This window comes from Trachemys scripta, chromosome 3, assembly GCF_013100865.1.
Source record: "Trachemys scripta elegans isolate TJP31775 chromosome 3, CAS_Tse_1.0, whole genome shotgun sequence".
Classification (NCBI taxonomy): Eukaryota; Metazoa; Chordata; order Testudines; family Emydidae; genus Trachemys; species Trachemys scripta.
This window is the reverse complement of record NC_048300.1, coordinates 74,768,548-74,782,870: the sequence shown is the minus strand read 5'-3', so window position 1 is coordinate 74,782,870 and position 14,323 is coordinate 74,768,548. Positions and strand designations below refer to the sequence as shown.

At 42.3% G+C, this 14,323-nt stretch overlaps 1 protein-coding gene across 1 annotated transcript in view; it reads right to left on the bottom strand.

Moving 5' to 3' along the window:
• TARBP1 (TAR (HIV-1) RNA binding protein 1) overlaps nucleotides 1-1,972 on the bottom strand; it is a 116,504-nt gene extending 114,532 nt beyond the window's left edge. Inside the window, exon 1 of the mRNA XM_034766873.1 lies at nucleotides 1,925-1,972. Coding sequence (XP_034622764.1) covers nucleotides 1,925-1,972 — 48 coding nt within the window. The remainder of the gene's footprint in view (nucleotides 1-1,924) is intronic.
• Between the last annotated feature and the right edge of the window lie 12,351 nt (nucleotides 1,973-14,323).

Sequence of the window (14,323 nt, the reverse complement as noted above, 5' to 3'; positions counted from 1 at the left end):
TATTTCTGGCCCCACCCTGGGGCCAGAAATAAGGAGTTCAGGATGCGGGATGGGGCTCTGGGCTGAGGCAGTGGGTTGCGATGCAGGAGGGGGTGAGGGCTCTGGTTGGGGGTGTGGGCTCTGAGGTGGGGCCAGGGGTGAGGGGTTTGGGGTGCAGGAGTGGGGCTGGGAGATGGAGCCAAGGGGTTCAGAGTATGGGAGAGAGCTTCTGCTGAAACAGAGGGTTGGGGTGTAGGAGGGGTACGGGTTCTGGGCTAGGAATGCGAGCTCTGGTGTGGGGCCGGGGATGAGGGATTTGGGATGCAGGAGGGGGCTCCAGGCTGGGACTGAGGGGGTGGGAGTGTGGGCGGGGGCTCCAGGCTGGGACAGGGGTTTGGGGAGGGTGAGAGCCGCCAGGGTCCCTTTTCGACTCTCCGTACCTGGCTCTCCGCTGAACCCAATCACCTCTGACCTCCCAGTGTTACTTCCTTTTCCTATACACTAGGGATTATGCCCTCTACTGGCGGACTGTTGAACTGGGTAACCTGGTGTCCTCCGTGGGCTATATCCTCCCCCTCTGGCTCACGGGAGGAAGGGAAAAGATACCCAGTAATGAGACAGCATTTCTTTATTTCAGAAAGGCCAAAGGATCGCAATCAATACTGTGGGGCACATCCTCTGCCCTGTTCTGCTTCCTTTGAGCCTCTCGGGCTCTTACACCTCCCTCTCTGGAGCACTGCCACAGGGGACATCGAGGCTGAAGAAGGAGAGAGGTTGGAGTGTGCAGCATGTCAGTTATACCCAGTGGGCACACAATCCATGGGACTGAGACAGGGAATCAGGGACCATTGATGGTTCTCAGCTTCTCCTCTCTTCCATTCTCCACCAGCTGCCCTGGGTATGCTATGGTGTGAGCCCTAATCTCAAGCAGAGCCAGTCATGCTCCTGTCCCGTTCTTCTGGGGTTCCAGCCCAGAAACAATCAATGGAACAGCCAAAACTACTTTCTCCTTCCTCCCCTGTGATTCAGCAGCAGGCTAGTAGGGGAGCTGCAGAGCAGTTGCCACAGAGGAGTTGAGTGCACTCCTTGGGGGAGATATTCAAAGGGGAGTTAGGCACCCAACTCCCATTAAAAGTAATTAATTTTTGTAAAACCATTTACATGCAAAACCTATTTTGGGACCTAACCCAGTGGTTCTCCCCTGGGAGTTCACAGAGGTCTTCCAGGGGGTACATCAACTCATCTAGATATTTACCTAGTTTTACAACAGGCTACATAAAGCACTAGAGAAGTCAGTACAAACTAAAATTTCATATAGACAATGACTTGTTTATACTGTAGTATACTCTATACCCTGAAATGTAAATACAATATTTATATTCCAATTGATTTTCTTTTTAATTATATAGTAAAAATGAGAAAGTAAGCAATTTCTCAGTAATCATGTGCTTTTGAATTTTTATGTCTGATTTTGTAAGCAAGTAGTTTTTAAGTGAGGTGTAATTTGGGGGTACACAAGACAAATCAGATTCCTGAAAGGGGTAGTCTGGAAAGACTGAAAACCACTGGCCTAAACTACCTGATTGGTCTGATGTGTTTTGCTCCTGTGCCCAAAATTCCCACTGACATCCATGCGAATTGTAGGTGAACAGGGAATGCAGGATGAGGTGCAATCACCTTTTTAATGGCCACAGAAGAGTCATCCCCACTGGCCTATTACACTCAAGGTAGCCCCAAAGCACTTTGTAAAATAATGAGTGAAATACTGGTAGTGATATGATTGCATAGACACACAAAGTAACCACTATGCACTCAACAATAGTACACTTTGACACTAGAGCAACCTTGACACTAGAGATTGTGTATACATATAGTTTACAAATATCCTCAGGGATCAGCAAGTCCCTCAGCAGCCCTCCCCCATTATACCAACTACTGAACTTACGTTTCCAATTGGATATTCCTTTCTCATACAAAAGTTGAGATCTATCATTATCTTCTCTGGAACATTTTAGCCTGCTGGTCACACAACAGTGTGTCTTTATGCACACACACAGTTACAATCACTCAGCAAACATCTAAAAATTTTTAAAAATTGTATTTCTCAATTTTTTTCAACTAAAGGAAAATGTGAAGGCATAAATGCAAAAGTAAGTGATAAAGAGAAAAGAGAGAACACTGGTTGTGGCAGCATCTTGAAACAAAATAGGGAAGTGTTGATGTATTGAATGTTGTTGGTCTTGAACAGGATTTAAAGCAACTTAAAGCTGCATGGATGTGGGAAATGACCAACATGAGACTGAAGATTCTCCTGTTAACTGAACTCTTTGAAGAGATCCCAAACCACTTGAAAGCCTGTATTCTACTTGACATGCTTGCCTTAGAAATTCATATCAAACCTTCCTCTCTATGGAACCTAAGAAATTAGAAATTCCATGGGCCAGATCATCAGCTGGTGTAAATCTATTGATTGCAATGGAGCTACTCCAATTTATACCAGAAGAGAATCTGGCCCCAGGAGTTTGGACTTGTGGAATTTCTACCGTGACATTTCCTTGGGGTTGCATTGTCCCTCTGCATTACAAGCAGAGTTCAAGGCCCCAAAATGGGACAAAGAAGCAAACAGAGGGATCCACCAAAGGCCGGAACTCAATGTACAAAAGCCCTGGTCCTCCACACTACTTCCCAGCTGCCAAGATCCCATTCCTGCAGGAGCAATGCTTTCCCCACTTCTACAAGCCCTCATGATGGGTGGCATGGGAAATGGCATAGGTTACACCAGGAATGAGAGGGGACAAGGTCAAAGAGAGCAGGTGTCCCACCAACCTTTGGTTTGGCCAACCCCCACCCCATCTACAAAGCACCACACCTTGGGAGCATCCACAGGAGGGCTTCCATAGGATCAGGGGAAGGACATGTCATACTTTGAAACGCTACTTTCCCTCCCCCATCCCAGATCCCCTAGTTTGCTATTCATGATAGAGGAAAGAATGGTCTATGCCTCAGTGATGAGAATCAACGCTGTAAAATAATATGTAGAATTTCTAGGGTGAATGACTGATGAAAATGAGTTTAGAAATTCTGTCTGGAATTTTCAAAGGATGAAATTCACCCCCAGGCAAAGAGTTTGCAGAATCCTCTATGCACCACTTAAACCCTATGCTAAGTTGGAAGTCATCCATATAGCCTTGTGTGAGCACTCTCGGGTGAAATTCACCTAAAAAGCACAGTTAGGAAGGAGAACTTATGAAGAAGAATGATTATTAGCTATATACCTGTCTTTGCAAAGGCATGAACTTAATTATTTAATAGTTCTTTTCCACTGCTGACTACTGTGATATCATATGCTGTATATCATACTAACAAAATAAAAGCTTTGGAGTATTTTTTTTATTTAGCCTCTTTATGTCAGGACCCAAATCTAAACTATGTTTGGTTAACATTTATCTGGATAATGAAAAAGAAACTTATTCTAAAATCAACTACTAATTATTGATGGGACGCTCATCATGTCAATCTTCTACTCACTGTCTCAATAGAATGACAATAAGGCAACACCTTGTGAGAAGATTCATTTGTCATAAATGTCCTCGATTTTTTGTAAAACAACCCAAAGCCTAACAAGCAATACAATTGTGATTAAATTGCCTGGGACATCCTCTGAAAGAAACAGCATGGGCTGGATATATACAGCTCATATACACTGGAGTGAATCAGGACTAATGCTGTGAAATCAATGGAATTAAACCACTGCAAACAAGAGGAGAATCAGGCCCTAGAATCTAATTCCATGATGAAATTGCTAGTGTAAATAATGAGTGTTGTCATTCAACCTTTTTCTTTTTCCAAAGTGCTTTTAATTAATAATGAATTTTATGAATAAGCTTTAATGAATGACTGAATACATTTTAATGACTAAACTAATAAGATCATAAGTTAGAGTGCTTTCCTTCTTGCTTTCCTCTCCTCCTTTATCACCTCCCCTGCAAACACACACACAAGCACCCTTTTAAAACTTCATATCAATCAGAGGAACAAGCCGGGGTGGGTGACAAGGGGCTACCAAACTGCAAAGGTGCACAGGATGCGCTCAAGGAAAAAGAACAGCCCCTGATTACTGTAAGTATGTGAGTTATTCTCCAAGACACACGCATTTGAATGGAACTGACATTTAAGCATTTATTTCATTGATGTTTTTTTCGGAGACATTAAAATCCATACATGTCAATCAAGCAAGCCAGAGGAGGGTTGTTTAATGAATCCTCTTAATGGCAGTTTAATATAGTGTATAAGGAATTCCTACTGGAGGTCAGAGAGTCTTTTGTGAGCTTGTGTATTGTCAAATAATAATAGTATTTAAATAGCGTAACACTTTGCACTTCTATATTGCTTTCCATAGGAGGACTTTAAAGCACTTCAAACATTAATGAATGAACCTCCTAGCACCCTTGAGAAGTGGGTAAATACATTATACCAGATGGAAGGAAACTGGGGCACAGGGAAATTAAGGCCCACATTTTCAAAGTAAAAAGCAACAGAGGGTCCTGTGGCACCTTTAAGACTAACAGACTGAAGAAGTGAGGTTCTTACCCACGAAAGCTTATGCTCCCAATACTTCTGTTAGTCTTAAAGGTGCCACAGGACCCTCTGTTGCTTTTTACAGATTCAGACTAACACGGCTACCCCTCTGATACATTTTCAAAGTGTTCACCAATTTCGAGTGCTTGACAAGAAGCAGCTTCTCAGCGCTGCTGACCACCTGCAGTTCCCATTGACTTCAGATAGAGTTGTGTGTTCAGGGCCTCTGAAAACTGTGCCCCTAGTTAACTCAAGCTGGGCACCTAAAAACAGAGGCACCCAAAATTAGCAGGCACTTCTGAAAGTGTGGACCCACAGGATCTGACTACACTGCATCTAGGAGATGTGATTCCCAGTGGGGCTAGACAGACTAGCACCAGCTCTGCAGTGTGAATGTTGCAGCATAGGTGGCAACTCGGGCCAAGCACCTGTGTCCAAGCCCACCCAATCTTCTGGGTCCAAGCTCAGCAGCTTGCCCAAACTGTTAGCTGTGCTGAAACGTCCGCAGTGCTATTTTTCACACATTAGCCTGAGCAGAGCTAATGCAAGTGTGTCTACCCACACTCAGTAACAGACCTGAGGGTGGCAATTTTGCAACAGAAAAGCTTCAAAAACAGACTCCAACGAGAAACTGCTGAACTTCAATTGATATGCAAACTAGATACAGGCCCGTCTCATCTTACGCTGGGGTTACGCTCCGCGGTCAGTGCGTAAAGCAAAAACCGCATATAGTCAAAATTACATTGAGTGTAATGGCAGGCAGAATCGCCCGCACTACAGGACCAGTATTTAAATTGTTATTTTTCTCTTTTTTTTTTTTTTGCTTTTTGTTTTCGCCAACCGCATAAAGCTGAAATCGTGTATGTTAAATGCGCATAAGATGTGACAGACCTGTACAATCAATTTAGGCTTGAATAGAGGCTGGGAATGGCTGAGCCATTACAAACATTGAATCTATCTCCCCATGTAAGTATTCTCACACTTCTTATCAAACTGTCTGTACTGGGCTATCTTGATTATCACTTCAAAAGTTTTTTCTCTTACTTAATTGGCCTCTCAGAGTTGGTAAGACAACTCCCACCGTTTCATGCTCTCTGTATGTGTATATATATATATTTCCTCAATATATGTTCCATTCTATGCATCCGAAAGCTTATGCTCAAATAAATGTGTTAGTTTCTAAGGTGCCACATGTACTCCTGTTCTTTCTACCCACACCGGGAACCACACCTCCCAGCTGCAACAGTGACATACCTTCAGTGACTTAACCACAGTCACATAGATAATCAGTATCAGAGCCGAGGGCAACTTCTCAACAGGGAAATGTGGGCCCAATGGGGTGGCATGGGTGTGTAGTTTTAATGGCTGAGAAAATTAATGGAAACAAACAAATAAAAAAAACCCGGGAAAATAGAACTAGCAACGCAGTTGAGCACCTGTGTCATTATCTGATGAACCTGACTATGCCTCTGCAACTAGTGGATCCTGTTTAATCCTGCTGGCCACCAGCTTCTATGCTATCCTGTTTGTATTCACATTCTCCATAGGCTTTTAACAATGTTATTGGGCTGGATCAGTCACATAATGCAAAAGGATTAGCCAGTTAGAAAGATTAACAAGAGACACTAACCACCAGTTAATAGCCAGGGGGTAGGGAATGGGAAAGAATCAACAATACTCCAAGGGATAGCGAGATGCTCCAAAATGAAATCACACTGTTCGCTTAGCTAAGTAAATATACACTCAAACTCCATTTAGCTAAACCTCAGTTATATCAAATGATCATTCTTCTGAAAGAAGGTCACACTCCAGTGACATGGATCAAGCACAATGACACCACCCCATCCCCACCACATAAGTAAAAATGCATCAATCAAAATTACTTCCGCTTACCCCATCTCATTTGCCTCTTATATCCATTTACCATTCCTGCAGGAAAGCCAGTAGGGAACGCTATGTTTTGTCATGACAATAATCACAGGTAAGGATGGTGAAAGGGGGAAAGGTTAGAGAAATATGCTTTGTACAATTCTGAAATCCTCAGGCACTGTTCTGCTCCCCAGTCACCTAATTTCCCTGTGTTTGTTTTAGGGCAAACAACAAGAATAGTGCTTAACAGTGTGTATTTTTTTTAACACAGGAGTTGCCATACCAGAGCTGATCTTTGTAAGCCCAACCTGGCTCTTCATACTTTTGTCTGCAACTGGCTTTCTTTCTTTCTGTCTTTCGCCTCGGGGAAAACATGAACGTCACGACCAGGACCAGTGGAAAATATAGGGGATCTTTTTACAGTGATGGTCAGATAGATATTTAAAGTTACCTAAATCAAGTTGTTGTGAAGTTACTCATTAAAATTGCTTAAACAGGTACACTTGGGTATAAAAAAGATTTAAAATATACAGCTTATCAAAGCAGCAGGGGTCTTTCCGTAGCTACAGTGGGAGATGGACACCTCAACTTGGACTGATTCTTCTACTCCCAAGGTTTGGGCAATAAATCCCAGTATCTGCTGAGTTCCCAGGGGTAAGGTGCAGGCCCTTTCTAGGTGATTTATGCAGCAGTTTAAAGATCCATGTGCCAATCTCTTACTGTGATTGCTACAGAACAGCGATTGAGAAATAAAAGGAAACATTCCAGTTTTTCTAGTATCCCAACTTATGGCCCCTTGAGGACTAAATGCCCTCAGCAAGATTCCACTTCTTTGACCCTCTGTGTTACTACAATGTTATCCCTGAGTTCCTGCTCTCTTCTAACCTCCCAGGCCCCCCTGAATTCCACCTTGCTGCTCCTAAGGCTCCCAGTGCAGTGTTTTCACCACAACCAGTCACACTCAAAAAATTACAACATGCAAATATTTCATTTATTTTCATATGTTTAAAAAGTGCCCATCACAACATCCTCGGCTCCCTGTAAAAACATTCCTAACACAGTGCACAAAACACATGGACTGAAGCCCCTATATAATTAAACAGACTCAGCAAAGGGTTAAACTATGCAAAAACTCCAGAATCGTCCTTTCCAACCAGAGCCGCAGCCAACAGATGGGCCTTACACTGTGTTCTTAGAGCCAGCAACTTGGAAGCAAATTCCAGAATCAATGATCCTCCACTAAGATGGTCACGTGTAGGGACTGGTCACAAAAGCTGCTCCAGTCGATTTCAGTGGTCATGGCATAGCATGGGGAAAGATGCAAGCTAGGATGCAAATTATATAGGGCTTTATAGATCACTATCTACATCTTGGGGCCTGCTCTTACCTCCATTAAAGTCAATGGCCACACTCGCACTGACTTCCATGGGAGCAAGGTTGGGCCCTGGTGCTACACCTATGCTTCATTGGGAGAATTGGTGCGACAGGCTCTCTGCAGGAAACACCTAGGGTGACCAGCCGGACTGTCCTGATATTTGCTTATTTGTCCCGCGTCCGGACCTACCTTCGGTCGGGATGCGAATTGTCCCGATATTTTGCCTCACAGATGGAGCGGAGGCAAGCGGGGGTGGGGGGCGTGGAGCTCCGGCGGCTTTTTTTTTTTTTTTTTTGCTCCACCCCTCCTTCCCCCCACGTCCTGATATTTCACTTGTGTGTTCTGGTCAACCTAGAAACACCGCTGGTCCTCTGTGATAGATGCATGTTACCAAACCTCAAAAGCCATTGATATTTTCAAAGTCCTGTGCTTTTTGTGTACAACAGACCCCAATTCTAGCGCTAGCAGACAGTTCTGTGATAGCACCAGGTAAATGCAAACCCATTCCCAAGCAGAGTTTCATTCAGTTAAATATTAGAATAATGAAACAGTCAATCACAATACAGTGGTTGTGTTTCAATTTCTCTGTTTTTAAGGCTTTGCTCCCTATTTCACATTGTCACAGAAATGTCAGTGTGCAGCAGATTTTACTATTGACAATATAGAATTGCACTACAATAATAGGCAGTGGGAGCCAAAGTATTTGGCAACAGGGAAAGACTGAGACAGAAAAGAGTAAGATTTCGGGTTCTATGCTTGAGATTGAGGAATTTGGTGGGTTATAGCCGTTGGAGGAAGGAAGGAATGTGGATGGGAGGGATGAGTTGTGTGTTTTGAGAGAAGGAAGCACTTAATCTCTCTTTGCCAACCCTAACCACTGATAGGAGAACCTCTCTCTCCCCCAAATGGGTGCATGGCCAGCCTAGGTAGGTACCCCTGGTATCTCCCTCCAAAAGTGGATGCATGTGACTCTTTTGCTCCCACTCTGGAGGAACCAGAGCCATCCACACGGCTAGATCAGTTTACTCAGTGCTCCCCTGTCCTGCATCAGAGTAGGCAGCAATCCTATAACTGGTGATGATCTGTTGGCTATGCCCAAGCACCAGCCAGCATATTTCGCTGTTCTGTCAAGTGATTTCAGGAAACAACTCTCTGCAGGGTCCTGTGCAGGAGGCACATTCCACAACCAGGGTCAAATTCCATGGCTGTGGAACTCACAAAGCCTTCAATATTTGATAAAAACATGAAAATAATAGAACTCGTGATTCCCAGGACAAAATTCCAGTTTTAACTGACAGAGGGTTTTTTCAACCTGGCTGCCTCAGTCAGTTGATTGTGTAAAATGCACTGTGACAATTATAAATCATTAAGTAGATTTAATAATGCCCCTTCACCAAAATTAAGTTAGTTATCAATTGATTTCTTAGACTGACTTCTTTAGCTTGTTCTTCTCAAATTATTACATTACAAATACATGATTAAGTACTATAGCAACTGGATTGCAATTTTAAGATTGTCACATAAGAACAAAAAGACACCCAGAGAAGAGAAGATGTTTACCTTTAAGCTAGAAGGAATATTTTCTAATTTGGTAAAGTTTATCCATTTGTATTTTCAAATAAAAATAGAAACAAAAGAGAACACAACCAGTTACATGGAAAGGCAGAAAGTGAGGCAGGTTAATATGTCGTTAAATATGAGCTCTGTTATTTCTCACAGTTTTAACTAACTAATTATTTATTGAAGCTAGAGGTCACTGCGCACACAGTTCTAGAGCTTTCAGGCTTTAACCTGAAGTTATTGCATTTAACTTGCATTCCTGAAACAATGTCAGCTAGTATATCCCAACTGTTAGCAAATTCCAGCATCCAATCTAACACGCACGGTTTCATTTTCTACAATGTGCTGTTTTGAAAGGATAAACAGGGTGCCTTTGTCAAGGAATGTTGCTTTCCTTAAGAATATAAACAACAGTCAACCTACAGATAGACTGTCCACTTCATTCAAACCTGAATGTAAACACTTTGACTCCCAAGAAGGTATTAAGCATAGTCTGTTTTTCAAAATGGATTACAGCAATGAGATACACTAGATACTCTGTCACTAAGTGTTTTTGGAAGAGGAAAAGAACTATTCAGCATTAAAGATTCAGGAATGTCTGTTGACATATTAAGGAAACAACCTCAGGGGACAGCTGACAAGGCTCCAAGAAGCATTACCAAGGGAACAGTGACGCAAATGTGTTCCATTTTTACAGGCTGGCAATTTGCCAGATTCTCTCGCCTGATGTCTGATGTAATGCTAATCCCTATCTGGGTTAGTGCTTAGATATCAACCATAGCAACTCACTCTGCAGCAATCAATATAGAGCACTTTTTATAGAAGATAGTAAAAAAATATTCTGTACATAATATACATGGGACATGCACATTACAATAACAACAATAATGGGGAAAGTAAAATGTCAAATGAAATCCAGTAATCTTCATAAATATCTATGTGCATAAATATATGTTTCACACACATATATATTCACACATATTAATGCCAGTCCTAATTTATGGCCTGATTCAAAACCTTTGACTTCAATGGAGTGTAGAGCAGGCCTAAGAGAAACAAAGAATCTAATGTTAAATTACATATAAATGGAAGAAAATGTACAGCGTGAAGCTGGAAAATAATATTTATTATCAATTAAGGCATACTTAAAAGGTTTCTTTATGCAATAATGTTAATATTTTGTACTTATAGCACCGTTCATCTGTGTATATCAAAATGCTTTATAAACATTAATTAAGCCTCACAATACCCTTATGGTGACAGGTTTCAGAGTGGTAGCCGTGTTAGTCTGTATCAGTAAAAACAACGAGGAGTCCTTGTGGCACCTAAGAGACTAACAAATTTATTTGGGCATAAGCTTTTGTGGGCTAGAACCCACTTCATCAGATGCATGAAGTGAAAAATACAGGATTCCACACAAAGATGGACTACGAGCCATCAGGAATAACATCCCTGATACCATCACGGCAAACTTGGTGGCTGAACTTTGTAACTTTGTCCTCACCCACAACTATTTCAGATTTGGGGACAATTTATACCTTCAAGTCAGCGGGACTGCTATGGGTACCTGCATGGCCCCTCAGTATGCCAACATTTTTATGGCTGACTTAGAACGCTTCCTCAGCTCTCGTCCCCTTACGCCCCTACTCTACTTGCACTACATTGATGACATCTTCATCATCTGGACCCATGGGAAGGAGGCCCTTGAGGAATTCCACCAAGATTTATTCACACCTTCTTGTCAACTGTCTGTAATGGGCCATTCTCTTACCACTTCAAAAGTTATTTTTCCTCCCTTGGTATCCTGCTGTTAATTGATTTATCTCGTTAGACTGACCTCACACTTGGTAAAGCAACCTCCATCCTTTCATGTATTTATACCTGCTCCTGTATTTTTCACTTCATGCATCTGATGAAGTGGGTTCTAGCCCACGAAAGCTTATGCCCAAATAAATTTGTTAATCTCTAAGGTGTCACAAGGACTCCTCGTTGTTTTGGCTAATACCCTTATGGGATACTAAGGGCCTATGTAGCATGGTGAATCGTCCCTAAACTGATAAGTAAAGGATATGTAAAGAATTACTTCATTCAGGACTGGAGTACAGTCACCTCTGAGGTTTGATGCAACAGCTTTTTTATTAGTTCGCAGCAACACTGCAGCGGTTAAGGACAGGAAGGGAAGATAAGTGTATATAATAGAAATTGCAGGGAAATTTATGGATTCTAAATCATCATTGAATCACCTGAGTTGGAATTTGTCTCGCTCTTAGGGAAAGCATAATGAGCTCTTTAATGACATCAAATGGTTAGGGCCTTAGTTTTATGTCTCATGTAAAGGACAGACTGACACTCCAGTTGTACAGCATACTGACCAACATTTTACATTAATTTCAGGGAGAATGGTGGTGGTCCTTAATTTGCTAATAAGGCCTATCTCAATAGACACACAATGAAAGTTCCCTTATGTTACTTTGCTGTATAATAACATTAAACACACTTTTCCCTTATTAAGGATCTTGCTGAACTACAGTGAATGTAACACTCTTTGCCTTCTTTAGCATCTCCTTGCTTGGACTGAGCTGGTAACAGTCCTGTTTTCACTCCCCAAGATGTTCTCTGATTCAACTGGTGATCCCCAACTAAATTTTGGCAAGGGAGCAAGATGTGACTTTCCATTGTGGTAACCCCAAAATGCTGCCAATCATCTACAGAAGCCTGCATGGGAAAGTTATTTAGAGACAATTAGGACCAGCCCTGGAATCCAGTCCCTTGTCTAGGATGCCATACCTCCTGCCCCCTGCACACAGTGCAGAAGGAAAGCGTGCTCCATGGTTACTTTCGAGAGGCCCCAGCCATCCCTGCAGCTGAGTGTGGGACACTGCTTCATCTGCTCCTGAGCTGGCAAGAGGTTCAGTGTAGAGTGGTATGTGTGGAGGTTTCTATTCCCCAGGGGAAGGCATCTGCTTCCCAATCACTCCTGAGCAGCTTGTGCCTGCACTGTTCTACATGCGGAAGCGTGCAACTCCCAACAGCTCCAGGCCTGCCCTGCTGGTTTACCTCCAGTGTAGAGAACATTCTGTAGAGCTCCTCCAGCATGACAGGGGTGCTGCTGGGCCAAACCTCAACGGTGCTGTGACCCAGGTGGCAATGCCCAGAGTGGGGAGCCAGTCCCAGTCCCACAGGACACAAGAGCAATTGCTGCAGGGTACATGTGGGGCAGGCTTACTCTCTGACATGCCATCACCACCACCAGGGCCTCCCTTCACACCGAGCTGGTAGCGTGACCCACCTAGAGACTTCCCATACAGAAGTGATGGACACACAAGGAAGTCACAGTAGCCATGACTTTTTCACTGCCATTTACAAACCTGCAACCCTAATAATAATATACACAAGTCCCAACTTGTATCCAGAGTATCAGCGCACCTTATGGCTTGCACCTTTGTTGGCCAATTTAATTTCTTCTTCTATTCATCCCATTCTATTAAACAAAATATAGGAGGAGTTTCAGGAAAACAGAGGTTAAAACAGGAGCTAATGCTTCAGTAATAAGAGTTCATGGATTTATTTCTAGTGGATGTGAAAAGATTTTACTAACTTCATAATTCAGGGGACCCTTAATGGGGCCTGCTTCACAGAACAGCTTCACTATGGGTGAAATTTCATGCATCAGAGTTTACAAAAGAGTGAGTTCCACTGTAATGCAATGCTTATAATAACCTGTCTCTAGCTTTCCAGAGAATTTGTTTAATGTGAATTGACATTCTGATTGCAACGGCCTCCTGAAATAGTCAAGTGGAGGACACTAATAAAATGTAGATTAAGCTCACCTTGCCTGTGAAGATTTAGGAAGTTGTGAAAACTTAGGAAGTTTGAGTATTGAGGAGTCTCTTTATAAGCTAAGTAAGGGGATTGAAAAACTATATACCATCTTATACGCACCAGAAGATATGGTATATTATATGATATTATTCCATTAGTTTGTAGCAAATTCCTACATGATAGAGAAAGAAAAATATGGCCCCAATTCTCCTCATTTAAGGTAAATCAGGAGTAGCACCATGGAATTGCACTGGTATGAATTCAGTGTGAGGGGAAAATTAGGGCCATTTATATCTAATACCTAGTCAACTTGCTTGATTTTGTTTGTATATATTTCTGCTTATATTTAGGATTTTATTACATGTTCAAGAACATACATGTTTTGCAAAACATTGATGTAAATGTCGTTGGTTGTGTTTGAATTTTCTTCATCTGCATTTGTTATTTTTTCCACATGTTGATAGGTACATTATATTAAATACACATTCTACCCACACAGACACACATTGTGTGTTTTATAAATATTTTGCATATTTGAAAATATGTCATTCATATTTTAGCATGTTTTTCCATGTGCAATATATTTGGACCAAATTCTGCTCTCCATTACACCAATATAAAAACAGAATAACTCCACTGAAGTCAGTGGTCCAAATTCTGATCACTGAAGTCAGTAGGGTCACAAGGGTATAAATTAATACAGAATTCAACCCAATCAGTTTACTCTAGATTTACAGAGAGAGCAGAATTTGGCCATTTATTTCTCTCACAGCACCGCACAGTTAAACAGTAGGTTCTCCTCATCAGAGATTCCTATCTGAAGATTCCAAACAAGTTCATAGTGCAGTTTAGATAGTGATTCTCTGTATTCTCGTAGCTGATGTTGCGTATCTTAGATCGATCCCCCTCCCCGCCCACTCCCCAGTGTAGACCAGTCTTTAGCATCAGTGCCCTGCAGGGTTTACTGCCCTCCTAGTTGCTCTTTCTCTCTCACACCCACACTTGGCCTGGTCTACACTGGGGAGGAGGGGGGGATCGATCTAAGATACGCAACTTCAGCTACGAGAATAGCATAGCTGAAGTCGACGTATCTTAGATTGAATTAAAATTACTTACTTTGCATCCTCGCGGTCCCCCGTC